Source organism: Falco punctatus (genome assembly GCF_963210335.1).
Source record: "Falco punctatus genome assembly, chromosome: 6".
Lineage (NCBI taxonomy): Eukaryota > Metazoa > Chordata > Aves > Falconiformes > Falconidae > Falco > Falco punctatus.
In genome coordinates this window covers 90,724,609-90,738,975 of record NC_137585.1, presented here as the reverse complement: position 1 = coordinate 90,738,975, position 14,367 = coordinate 90,724,609, and the positions used below count along the sequence as shown (strand labels likewise).

Below are 14,367 nucleotides of genomic sequence, written 5' to 3'. Positions count from 1 at the left end.
ATTTAGGAGGATGGGGTTCAAGTGATTATTTTATGTGCTAAAAGTCTCTGATTCAGTGTTCTGATATCCCAGTCATGGACAAAAGTCTTCAAGTCTAATAATATTTGGTGTTAGGAAGGCAAAGACAATAACTTACTTGGATTCTCAGTCTGGAGACTAATAAGATCCATTTGATGAAGTGTGATCATGAATACTGGGAGGGATCAGTGCCTTGTTTTTCTCAATGAGTTATACTTCTGGCAGAGGCAAATGTCTGAATGGCACTCATCTTTCAGAGCCAACCTAGTGGAGGGATGTACGTCCATCTGAATACTGAGTGTTAAGTGTATAAGAACATTCAGGTTGATGGTCTTTTACATGCAGAGAACTCTGAGACTGGTTATATATGCTGGTACATTTTTAACGTGATTAGTCAGAGGAATTATCTTTCTACCTCAGTTCTTGTCAGCCTTTGTATATTGCCACAAGGAAAGGAGGCCTTCCTTTGTCTTTCAGAATTAAAGAAATGATTACTTTTAAGCAGTACAGATACTTTTTTCCCCCAGAGACAGCCCTATCTGAAATTGCTTATGTTTCCTGTTTGCTACAGCATTTTTATAGGTAGCCACTGAGCTATTATTTGAATTTCTGCCTTTGAAATATACAAGCCGACTTGAAAATCTGAAGTAAGAATTGCTATGAAAGGGAAAGGTTCCTTTTTAACCAAGGTGCATTTTTCTCCAGTGCCATGGTTACCCAAGATTAAATACACCTTATATGCTACAGCCTGTATAGAACTCAAGTTCCATAGCCTGTATGGATGGCTTCCTCTGTTCCCCTTATCAAAATACTCATTGCATTCTGGAGAGCTTTTAATCAAAAGAGATGATACCTCCAAAATAAGTTTCTTCTTACGAAAATTCTTTGTCTCAGAAGCAATTTCCGCATCTCCTAACTGTAAGGGGACTGTTCCATGAGTGGTGGTCCCTTCTGAATCTGAGTAATCAGGAGTATCATCACCATATAGTATTTCCCAAGCTTCCTTAGGATGCTTTACTTATTTCATATGCGTTAGCATGATGACTGGAGCTTTTAATTGTTTGGTTTACGTATTTTGTGAATTCATGCTGGTTTCAAAAATTGAGGTTTATATTTGGAGTTTGATTTTTTTCATTTCATTTCAGTATGAATAAACCAAAAAAGAAATACCATGTTGCTGTGGATTGTTTCCACTTTTCATCTTCTTGCAACATTCAAATATATTTAAATTTGCTTTTAATGTTTATAGCTTAGTTAGAAGTGTGCTGTATTTCTTAAAAAACAGATTTACAAGTAACAAAGTGATGAAACTTCGGCTTTCTATTCTAATTTACCACTGGAGGGAAGGTAAAAATGTTTCATAGCTCACAGATGTGGAGTCAGAGTGTAGAGGAGATACAATGCCTTGTAGAGGGAACAACTGTGAGAACGGAGGGAGATGAGGCAGTGGGGAATGGGAACTGGAGCAGCAGTGAGGAAAGTTTGGCTGGGAAAAGTGGAGAATGTGAACAGGTCTTGTGACGGCTGGGAGTTGTGTAGTCAGCCGTTAGGCATTCAACCCTGTGGTTGCTTCCATTCCGGGTACTTGTCTGAGATAGGAACCTGCAGTTCAGTCACTTCTGGCAGCCCTGTGGTTTCTGTGCCCTAGCTCCTTGACTCCAGCCACCTATCTCAAAGATGCTTCATCCGCTACGCTCCCTACGGCCACCCTGCTCACAGTGGGTCCTTGGCAGAATGCCATCCCCTGCTTAAGAGTTGACAAAACAATTCTGAAAACACGGGTGACAGCACAAGAATGTCGAAAGTATTCTTGGAGCAGAAATAGAAATTAGGAAGGGGACACTTGATAACCACTGCTTTAGTGTTAGGTCAAGATCTGCTTTCCAATGGTGTCTAATACCTTAAGCTGTGTAGCCCCAGTGATCGCTTTTCTCCTCCCAGATGGGAAGCCATAGCAGCTGAAAAAAGCTTTGGGTCTCCCCATGAAAGTACCACTCAATGTCACATTGTACAAATTGGTAGGACTCGTCTTTTCTGGTTTAAGTTACTCCTTTCACACTTTTAATACCTCCCTTTCTCTCACATAGTCTCGCACACAATTCAGAGTCTGTGATGCTAGTGGTCATGCAGTGAGAAAACCATGATAGTCTTTGATGGCCCGCTCTGGTTTTTTGGATTCTGTAAGCTTACACTGGGGTCAGATCACTGATTTATAGTCTAGTCCTCAGTGGTTACTAAGTGGTACAGCTAAGTTAAGCAGAAGCCATCAGAAAAATTTAAGTTGATACTCTTAATCTCTAAGTTTTTATTGCTAATAGAGTGAACACACAGCAGAGGGGGAAATAAAGATTTTAAAGCAAATTATATCTTTTGCCATTGCTTCTTTTTTGGGTATCAGTTCATATTGGCTGTGCTTCTCCTTTTCATAAATATATGTAATACATGTTTAAATTACTAACTGCTGTGCATTTGATTTGAAACCTTTTTTTATACAGCCATGATTTCATCGGAGAATTCACAACAAGTTACAGAGAGTTGTCAAGAGGGCAATCTCAGTTCAACGTATATGAGGTAAGTATTGCGAGTTTTCGCTCACTTTCAGGAAATAAAAGGAGAACACTTCTAATGTTTTCTTGGCAAACTGGTCAAATTTGCACAGTGCTTGTGAAAATAAAACTTTGAAATTATTTCACATTTCTCCTTTTAGAAAGAAGAACAGAGAATCTAGAAGTGTTGCTTCATAAAAAGATATAAAGTGGGTATGTGTGCACGTGCATGCACACTGAGCTGTGATAGGGCAAGAAGAGCACTTCAAGCAGCTGGGTTGGTATGACATAACTTGGAGTAAATAGTGGGTTACCCCCGTTTGTGTAGGAACAATTTGTCATTTATTTCTCCTTTTGCCAGCTGTTACATGCATTGTATACTATTTTCTCCTATCCAAAGAATTATCTGGTGATGCCTATATTCAGATGCAGAGTCACATGCCGTTGTGACTTCAGCATCTTTAGAGTTTTGATGCAGGGTTTACAAGTGACAAAGAATTTATCTTACTTATTGGTAGGGTTCTTCATGTGGTCAGTTACTACCTTTGCTTAAAAATTTGCATCTCATTTCTGGTTTAGGATTCATACATCTGTCAGCTACTGGGATTGACAGGCAGCTGTCAATTCAATTACAGAGTTTTATATTGTTAGATGACATCTAACTGTGGTAAGACCTTATTGAGGATCCACATTCCCTCGTAGTCTTTTTTTCTCTTCTCTGTTTTCCTCAGGGTCTTGTGGACAAAATTGTGCAGACTTGTTTATTTGAGCTCTAATAAGTCCCTAGTTTAAGACTTCTTTCTTAATCTGAGATTATTGGGATTTTCAAAACAGGAAACTTTTCTTTTCCAGGAAAAAAACTTTACTGAATCTTCAAAATATGCTGCAATTTATTCTCAGAAGCAATAAATGAGTTTGTGCAAACAAAAATTGAGATGTAATTTTGGGCATTTTTTTTTCTTTTTTTGGAAAGGTCCCTTTAAAAATTATCCCAGATTTGGGCACAAAAATTGACTGCATAAAAAAAAAAAGAGTCTGAGCATTAAGAGTCCTTCATTAAAACTTCATTTTTAAGTTAATATCCCAGAAGAATCTCAGTCTGGAATAATAAATGTATCGTGAAATTTCAAAATGTGTTAAATACAGAGAGGGAATATAAGGAAAAGATTTAAAACGTATTTTGTCACTGAGAAGAAGTGTCAACTTAGAGACTTTTCCTAGGGAAATACATTACATTCTGGAGTGTTAAACTTCAGTTTATGTTTTCATAGATCCAAGAAATGTCTTATTCAGTTTTGAGTCCCCATTATTTTTATGCATAACTTAGATCATTTCAGCTTTATCTTCAGGAGGTAACAGTCTGTAGTACCGTGACCTCACATACTGCAAATGTGCTCCCCAGCTAGAAGCAGTACAGATGAGTTAGGGTCATGGAGCATCTGAGCTAGTAAGTTCTGCCTGGATTGTCTTAAGTCTCATGTTCTGGTGCTGATACAACATGGTTATCCTCCTTTCAGGACCAGAGTCTACCTGCATTATGCTGTGTGCGCACACTGGCACGTCTAGGTCTGTGTCAAGTGTCTGCACTGTATTGCATTGTGTACTTGGAGTTGTCTTCCAGAATTCCTGTAAAAGGAATTGGTTTCTTTCCCATAGTAAAGCAATGTGGAGTGTTTCAAGTTCCATCTCTTTTGGTTTTGGGGTTTTTGTCATGTGTGAGTGTGAGCGTGCGTGCTTGTGAGTGATAGGCAACCAAGTGTAGTTGCCTGATTGCCCTGTGTTCTTTTTACCATTCCTTTTTCACCCAGCAGTAGCCTAGTGCTTAGGTGCACAACAGTACTAGGCATCTATCTGATTCACCATTCTGATGATAAGCATTCTTGACGCATTGGCTCAAAATCCCACAGCTGTCTTGTGATGCAGATGTGGTGGTGGTGTTTGGGAAGAGGTGGTCTTCTTTAGAGCAGTGTAACCATAAAGAGATACTTACTCCCTGCAAGGGCTCAACAGCAGCAATTTTCACATGGAAATAATGCATGTGTTACGGACACCTGTGTGAAAATGTATGCTAAAGCATTTTGATATACGTATGCATATGTCCAGCCATTTGTGTTAAAGCTTTTTAGCACCTTCCATCTCACACGTGCTCATAGGCAAAGTGTATGGATTCCACCAGATATTTTCAGTTTCTCTAAGGTGAAGTACTGAGTCTGTAGGTTTTGCTCTGTAGGTCTTTCATAGCCTCACTTACTGAGACTTGCAAAGAGCCTTTGCTTTCTTTGGACTTCACTATTTTGTTGTCTTTCTTGGTCAATTCTTCTCTCATTTTTGCTGCCTTCCATTTCTGGTTATGAGCATTCATACAACACGAGAAAACTACTGTTTAGGCAAGGTACGGTCTGTGCTGTATTTGCTGTCCTAAGTTGTTCATATACTGGGAATAAAGGAACCTTAGAAGAGTCTGAGTATGAAGTTCATATTCAGTACTTCAGATCAGAGTCATGAACCCAAAGAACTGTGTGTTACAGGTAGACATTTTTGGTGTGCATTTTTTTTTTTAATGATTTCCAGGCAGTATATCTGTCTGATAACTCTTTGACAGATCCTTTATGAAAATAAACTGATTATAAAATATGAGATCTTTTGTCCCTTTCAGAGTTTATAAATAGTATTAAAGATAGGAATGGTCCAGTTTTGATTTTAGTTGTGTTTTCTTTCCTTTCACTTTGAAGAGGCTATAGGCTCCTAATGCACTTACAAGGTGTTTGTATCAGTTTAGCAATGAACATAACTCAGGAGAATACAGCATCTGCCAAAGTGCCTAAGGGAAATATAGGAAAGGTGACAGTGCATTCTGCTAGAAATTGCCTCCATTTTGCCTTGCTTCTTGGAGCCTTGCTCTTCTGGGTTAGACCTTGACTCTTATCCTCATGCGATAGATTGCTGTCATCACACGACAGTACAAATGCCCATTCCTGGGTCTGATTACCAGCAACATTATTCTAGTTAAAAGCAGCCCTCTCTTGAAAAATGCCATCATATACAGAGCCCTCCCACACTCTAGAAGTTCTGGTAGCGTAAAGTGGCTTCTCTTAACTGCATCAGCAGTTTCAACCCTTGTCTTATATAATGCAGACCAAGTACAGGAACTGAAAAAAAAAAAAATAAAGAACTTAGCATTTCTTTTCCCTTGTTGCTTTGAAAATCCCTGAAAGTATTTCTTCTTTCCGGTATTCTAGAGGTCCTTTCCAGCTTCTACCTGGGGCATTGTGTGTGATATTTTTCTTGGTATTTCTTAGCAACTCTATCTGTGATCAACAGTGTTGCCAAAAGCCAAGATTTTGATCTTATCCCTCCCTCCCCACCTTCCCCAGGGGAAAGTAATATCTGAGTCTCCCCATCATCAAAAATGGTCATTTGTACTATCTGAAAAAACAGGAATTGTTTTTTCCACCAAATCTCCCTTTAACATAGTCTTGTTAGTATGAACATCTCTTCTTCCAAATTAGCAACTAATTTGCCTTCAAGTTATATTGCAGGTGATCCAGGCATTTCTGCTATGTGATGCCACCTGGTGACATGTGGATTCATATGGGCTGTAGTTCCTTTTGGGCTGGTTCCATGACTAGCTGTCGGGAGGCTGCAGTTCTGTTCCCTTTGTCCATTCTGGTAGGGGAGCCTATTCCTGAATGTAGGCTCACATATGTGTTGGGATTGGTGGAACTCCTGACCAGCTTGTCTGCAAGATCTTCATTGATGCAATCTTAATCCCATGGGCTGGAACTTCTTTCAGTTCTGCTTCTCCCAAGGGTGATTCAGGTGTAAGACAAATCCAGCTCATTAGTCTTGGTTATCTTGGTAGACAGTTTAATTTCAAGACCTCTTATCTCCCTCAGAATACATACTTAAGGCCTTCTTCCAGGTTTTAGGTATGCTTTTTGAAGGATTTAGGTTAGCTTCCACACTTGCACCATGAGTTCCAGCATCATGCAGTTTCCGTGCCTGGTGTCTCTCAGAACTGAAATGTGGTTTTTCTTCCTCATGCAAGGATATTCTTGCTAATAATGAGAAGACAAGCCTATGTGGCTATAGCCTTGGTTTTTTTCTTTTGTATCGGGTGCAGATCTTTGTCATTCCTTAAGCTATCCTTTAATTGGTCTTGGACTACTGCCGTTAAATTTCCAGTATCTTATAAAATTTCATATTCCTAATATAGGTCATCACAAATATGATGATTTAAGCAAGCATGAATGCAAGGTACGGAAAAAGGCTGCTCCAATTATATGCTGCACTTTTATTTTGAAGATGAACAAAAATGCTACTGTGCAAAGCAGGACAAAGATAACTGAAAGCCATAATTTTTTTTCTTATTTCGATACAAGATCAACCCCAGAGTTACTGTGATTTACAGCGGTTTCCTATGGATAATGTCACAGCAGAGATTACTGTGTGCAGTGAAAATGTCCTCTCCTGTCGTATCACTGACATGACTCCTACCCTACCAGGAATATTCTGTCATAACATCTTAAGTAATTTTGTGGTTTCTTAAATATAGTATCAATACCTTACTCCCAGCAATAGCATACATTTCCTGAGCATCTCATGTTTGCCTCCCCACATTACAATCCTCTGTACTTTGGTAGTGCTTCTACATAATCAGTCTATGCAATATGAGAATAAAAGAGACTGGACAAATTCTTTTGTAATTGTTTTGTATTTAAAAAGTGACCCAAGGCAGATAGAGAAATTTGTATTTGAGTGGGTGTTCCATATTTTCAGATTGCTAAAACAAGCTCTTTTCAATTGACCTTTTTTAGTAGGTAAGAGTTCATGCATCTTCCTAGATTACTGCAGGGGTGTGAGACTTTCAGAGGCTAAAAAGTAGTGTTTTATTTATAAAGTGATCTGAATTTTGAGACAAAACCACATAAATGTTACAATAATCATAGTACCTGGAATTACAGGAGAGAGATAAGCCATCATTAATTCATCTTTGAGCCCAAGTAGATGCCTTGTTTTCCCATGATATTTCACTCCAAGCTGTAGTGCATTTCCTAGCAATTCCTAAGAAGCCAATTGTCAAGTTAGCTGAAACAGAAAGTGCAGACGCATCTCCATTTTGGCATTTAATGACTGCTGGCAAAAAATATGCTGCTAACTCAGGCCTGACCACTGGATTCTGGAGCGCTGTGAATGAAGGGCCACAGGGCAGGCAGGCAGTCTGTTACCGTCACCTTCCTCTTCTGGGCGATCGTCAGCAGGAGCCACTTTCTGGCTAAGATTCTGGTTCAACAAGAATTACTGCATTGTTTGTAAACCACCGTTACACAGATTTAATCCATTTCTCACCAGTCAAGACACTGTTAATAGGAGGGACAGGGGTTATTGGGGTCTTTTTTGAAGTGTTGAAAGGTTTATGTGTGTGTAAGGCAGTAAAAGCTTTGAGGAACACTTACCAGATGGCTGTGTGGCGTACTGGGGGGAAAGAGTCACTCTCATGTAGCCTGTTTGGAAAGACCTCAAATGGTAGTTCTGTCTTTCTGCCTTACATTGCACAGCATTTCTGTGACCTTTAAATATAAATTCATTTTGGTTGAGTGGAGAGAATTTTTGGAAGACATGTATTACTATGTTTCCAATTTTCAGGCAAAATTGTTTAAATATTTTATAGCAGTTTAGTGACTAAAATTTCAGCTGGGAATGTTTTCGTTCCTTGTCATTCACAGAACATCTGTTAGTACTTTACAGTAAAACTTGGCAGTAAGCCGCAAGGATTTAAGTTTCCTAGTTACGTAGGAGATAGTTGATCGACCAAATAAACAAAATAATGTTTTGCTTCCAATTCCACGTGCAATTTTGAAAAGAGCAGGAGTATGTTTTAATGTGTATGCAATGAGACTGACTGAGACTTGCCTTTGAATGGGTAGGTATTCAGAAGGGAATCAATTTTTATTGCTGACGACAGTGAGAAATTGTGTAGGTTCCAGACATTCGAGAAAACTGTTAAAGGCTTTGTGGTCCAGTTCTATGAAGATTCTTGTGTATGGGGAGTGCGTTGAGCCCCCACAACTCCTGTACATCACTCAGGTGGTGACATGTGCCATTTTCATGAAATTACTGACCAGTTTCTATTCTGGCACAGTGTGATCTGTCCCCCCATTTGCTCTTCCTGTCAGCCTGTCATTGCACCAAACACAGAAACTAGGAGTAGAACAGCTCTCATTTTTCTCAGATAATACTGAGGAGAAGATGGAAACATTAACTGGAATGCGAAGAGGTGTATTGTGAGATGAATAAGCGGTGACACAGTACACTGAAACACTGGAATCAGGAATGCAGAAAAATGCAGAATCTTGTAAAAAATCAAAGACGTGTTTCACTGAGCGCTCAGATTTAATGAACACTTTCCCTTCTGCTGCCCCAGTCCCCTATTTGTCAAATGTGACTAACAACACTGTCTTACCTAGCAGGTGCCATGAAGATAAATTCGTCTGTCTTCAAGTATGTATATAACCCAGCACTGAGGGGCCTAAGTAAACAGTATGCTGAATAAATTTAGAATTCATTGACAATAGACTACTTTCTGCAAAGTATCTTAACACTTATCTTTATGTTGAATCATAAATCATGCAGCTTTAATATTTGTGTCTGTGTTTCTAGGTAATAAATCCAAAGAAAAAAGGAAAAAAGAAAAAGTATGTTAATTCTGGAACAGTAAGTAAATATATTTTATGTTACTGGATGCTTTTCTATTGAAATGGAGTATAGTTGACTTGTAATTTAACAGGATTAGAATAGAACCTTCTGTGAAGGCCACAACAATAAAATACTTACTGTTATACCGCATTTATTTTCAGATTTTTTTAATTTGAAGAGTTTGATAGAAGCTGTGTCCAAGTGTGCTGATAAGTTGCCAATGATTTCCAAAATGAGTTATACCAACATTTCAGTAAAATTCTTGAAATTATTGGACTACACACTGTTATTTTTAATGTGAAACAGATCTGCACTTTTAAAAGTAAATTTTCTTCTTAAATTTAGTTGCTGAGCTAGCATCAGTAGAAGCCAGTATGCTTATCATGGCTAAACCAAAAAGAGTCAACATTTTAAATTACCAACAGTTTTTTGTGAATTTTTGTTGAAAGACCTGTTAGTATTGTTTGGGATGAGAGTTTAATGTCCTTTTGTTCATATTCCATGTTCGGTTTTACAAACCTTTTGCTAGCAATGGGAATAATTCCCCTCAGCACTTTCTCAGCTCCGTGTTCTGGCATCCGTGATGTTCGAAACATCTTTTACAAAGAAATTAAGATAAACGTTGAAGAACTGTGTATTGGAAAACATAATCAGATATTTTGTTCAAAAACACATCCAGCATGTGGGTTTTTTTCCACGTGAACGGTTCCACTGCAGTCAGTAGGAGTACTTTCACTCTGAACTGTAGTCTTGAAGGAATGTTTTGTCATTCTCACATTGTTGTATAAGTCTGTTCACCAGTAGGAAAATAAACACTTATTTTATACCTCTGCTTTAAATTGTAAAATATAAGCAGAAGCTGCTTGTCCGTGAAAATTTACCATATAAGATCTGATTCATTAGATAATTTATTTTTTGCTAACATATTCCTTTTACTACAATTCAGCATGTTACAATAAAGTTCTATTATGCTATATGAGTAAGTAATAAACTTATCAGAAGCGATTATTTTAAATCAATACTAAAAGTAACTGTACTCAAAATTGTAGATATGAAAACTGGCTTAGGGTACAGAAGATTGAAAAATGTATTTACATATTCAATTTCCCTATTGATTTTGGTTTAAAGTATTTCAAGACCTTCACATATACCTGTCTGCATTTGAAAGAATGTGTTTTACTCTTGTTTGGACAGACAAAATCAACTATGTCTTTTTATCTGTTGCTTCAATTTACATGCAAATTTCCAATAAACAGTTGTTAGCAACTTTCCTTCTTTGCCAGTGTTCTTTGCTGTTGGTTTTGTAACGTAATTTCTTTTATTTATCAAATCCTCTTTGTCCGCGATTACCCTTACTTCTGTTAGTCCTTCAGGCTTTCCTTATGCTTCTCCAAATGGTCACTTTCCGATGTGTTTGCCTGCAGTTTTGGGTTTTTTTCTTCCTGTCATTCACCCAGGATACTCCTTATCCCACAGATTTCTAGATTTTCAAGCCAGGTACCAAGAACATCATTCTCACTAAGAGGAAGTTGGCTTCTGGAGAACTTTAAGTAAAGTGGGTATAGATCATTGACTGCTAGCTCACTGCTGCTTTTAAGAACTATGTACATGCAGTAGCCTTCTTAATTCATTATTACGGAAAGGGTCATTTTTAATTCAGACAGGCAAACTACATACTAAGCAGAAATGTTTCAGAATACATGGTTAGTTTTGAACAAAGCAAAGTAGTGAAACTTAAAATACACTGTATAAAACTTGGAACATTGATAGTCAATGCCTGTATGAAAGTAAACACTTTGGCTGCTTTGGAAGGATGTTGTGTGTTTCTGTTTTTTACCTTTTTAAATCAGGTTCAGTGAAAACATTTGCTTAAACTAATCAGGAACGAGATGACCAGCCGTAATAACAGATTAACCATTAAAAGGACTGTGTCCAGTGGGAAAATGCAGATATTTCAGTCTTATATGCAAGACTACTGGTAGTCTGGTAGAACTTTGTTACGGTCTTCTGTTCTCAACTAGAAGGGTAATTTGATGGTTTTAGACTTCGTAAGTCACTAAGATTCACAGAGAACTTGTGACAAAGGAAGTAGGACAGAGGACAGAATTACTACCTATAGTCTCATTCTGAGTCCAAGTTTACAACATAGGAATATTTTCAGGTTTTATATTTTGCTGCAGTTAAAGGCAAATCAAATTTTGTGACAAACTTCCATCCTCTTTTTATTCCTTGTATTATTATCAGTGAATTTGCTTTAAACAGTTACTTGAACGGTTTTCACTGACTACCTGGTGCACTTATGTTGTAAGAAAGTTTTGTGTCACTTTGTAAATAAAACAAAAATAGTTTGGATTTAATTCTTTGCTTCATAAATGTTATGTAATATGTGATGATCTTAAATGCAGGATCTTTTCCATTTGAGTTTATACCTCTATGACTCATGTTCTGGGGGTGCCAGTCACACCCTCAGACCACTGTCTGTGTTTTTGACTTTATCATTTCTGAATGAGCAAAGCTGGGACTGAAGAAAATTTTTTTCTTTGCATCTTTATTCATTCCACTTTAAAATTTTAAATATATTTCATATATATATATATATATATATATGTATCATTTACTAGTTTTTTGCATTCTTGGCTTGCATCAATACTCAATACCACTTTTAATGTGAGGTGAGAAATGATATAAATAATTGTAATTGAGTTCTTTTAATGGTGTTGAAGTACTCATAGGATAGATGCATTATAATCTAGCCTGTAATATTCATGTGTAGATGTAGTGCACAGTGATCAGAAGACATACATCTGGTAGACTGCCCTGGAATACAGTCTTCCATCCTTTAGCTTAAAAAAAAGGCAATTGTAGTAGACTTCCAAATTTATCTCTTCCCTTTCAAGAACGGCCTATTGAAATAGTTTCTTTTTTTTTTTTTTTTTTTTTTTTTAATTTTTTTTTCCTCTAATACTGTAGGAAACCACATCTTAATGATACAACTCCAAAAACATTTTGCTTATGTCTCTACTGGTTCAACTGGGAAATGACAATTCATGTCTGACTCTCTTTTATTTGCTTTCAGGTAACATTGCTTTCCTTCCTAATTGAAACAGAAGTTTCATTCCTTGACTATATTAAAGGCGGGTATGTGATTGGCAACAAACCTTTCCTGTTTTCACAGTCTCATTGTAATTCACTAATAATTTGTGTATGTACTTTGCATATGATGATTCTAAGTAGTATCTGTAAAGAACTGTATTGTTTCCTCATTTTAGAGGCTGTACTTTCCTGCATAAAACCTGCAGATAGTTATTGACATAAGTTAAGTTGTGGAACTTCACTTATAATGTTGGAATTGGTGTTGGTTCTAAAAAAACTGAGATTAAATAATGACCTCTGACCAGCCAGTGAAAATTGGATTAGCCGAAAGGGAATTATTGATATACTATTAAATTAGTAAATGCTGTTTTATTTTTTCTGATTATACTAACTTTTGATTTATTTAGAGCCTTTCCTTTGCAAGGGCATTTTTGCAATACTAATTATGTAAAATGTGTAACATGTTCTCTTTCTTATTTATTGCCATTTTCCCAAAAGGGAAGTAGAGACAGAAGCATCAAATGGCTTACCCTAGAACATGCCTGGAAATGGGATCGAATCTCAGAAATTCCTGGTTCTTAACCTCCCTGCTAGAACACAATTCTTCTCCAAGATAAATGGAAATAATTTGTTATACATTCCTAGGCACTTAATATGGATTTTTGAGGTATACCGTCTGAATATACATTCCACGCATATTTTAGAACATCGATTACATGTGAAGAAAGAAATTACTTTTTTTTATGCCAGTCTTCAACCAGGCTTCAGCTGAAATAAAAAAGAAGTCTGTGTTGTGTTTTGACACTAGCAATATAGGGCTTTGCCTTTGTTTCCAACGGTGGTAATCCTGCAGATGAGAATATGCTCAAGGTTTATTCCTAACACATTTATCACTGAAGTTCACTGAGTTAAAGTGATGCCCCCAATCGTAATTGTTAGCTACAGGAGAACTGTCAGTAAGCTATCCCGACTGCTATTGCATTCGGGGTTTTGAAAAAACACAACCTGAGGTTGCACTCCATACTGAAAGGATAACTTGCAAAGGGGATGGATCGTCATTAAGATGTACTCCAAACTGTTGAGCCTAACCGCTGGGCTGCTGCACAGTATAATTTTTTTCTCTCTCAAGGACTAATAGCCTCTTTGATGTTTCAGTCCTCCCAAACAGTTAAATTCTAAAGGTAGAAAACCCACTGCTGTTCAATCTCCATCCAAAAAAAAGGGATATTTTCATTTAAGGGTGAATTCAGTCTGTTGTATATCTCAAAACACTGTGTCTTTTGGCTCATTAAGATTAAACCCAACAAGAATATTTTATGCATAGTACTTAAAAATGGGAATGCTTAATTAGGGTTTTTAACATGGAGGTAGAAATAATTCTGTTTAAAATTCTTATTCAATATCTTTGGAGAAATTTGTGATTTGACTTGTCCGTTTGCTTGCTCTTTGGTGGCCGAGCAGATTTTCTCATTTGGATAGGACACAGAACCTCTGTATCATTTCAGATTTGATTGTTTCATATTATTACAATGTTGTATGGTTATAGGTGACCTTTAGAGGGTCCTTTAGGCCCACCATCAAGGCATGTAATTAGTGGGACAGATTCGTGGAGGGGATGGGCTGTGTCAGGGAGCAGCTCTCCCTCCCCAGGACGGCTGGGGACCTGGGAGTGGAGCTGGGAAACACAGCTGGCAGGGCAGGATCTCACCACCCAGGGCCCAGCAGTACAGTACGTGGGCAAGGCAAGCGGAGCAGACCCAGAGGTTTGTGGCCAGGTTCAATTACGAGTCCAGATCGTAGGGAAGTTTGTAGTGATGAGGCAGACCGAGGTCAGGCTGGGCAGGCAAACCACAGATCCAGGTCAGGATCAGGTCCAGCAGTTTCCAGGCAGGTCTGTGGTGGACAAGGCAGAGTGGTCAAGCCAGGAATTCAGTCCTTGGTTCAGGATCTGGATTAATGGTGTCCACGGCCAGGCACAGGCTTGGCTGAGCTGGAGACCTATACTCCTCTGGCG

General features: G+C 37.9%; 1 protein-coding gene across 2 annotated transcripts in view; it reads left to right on the top strand.

Moving 5' to 3' along the window:
* Positions 1 to 14,367, top strand: part of CPNE8 (copine 8) — a 110,416-nt gene that overhangs the window by 67,211 nt on the left and 28,838 nt on the right. For both annotated transcript variants that reach the window (XM_080391755.1, XM_080391756.1), the window contains 3 exons: positions 2,514 to 2,589; positions 9,225 to 9,278; positions 12,337 to 12,398. In XM_080391755.1, the coding sequence (XP_080247881.1) occupies positions 2,514 to 2,589; positions 9,225 to 9,278; positions 12,337 to 12,398 (192 nt within the window). The remainder of the gene's footprint in view (positions 1 to 2,513; positions 2,590 to 9,224; positions 9,279 to 12,336; positions 12,399 to 14,367) is intronic.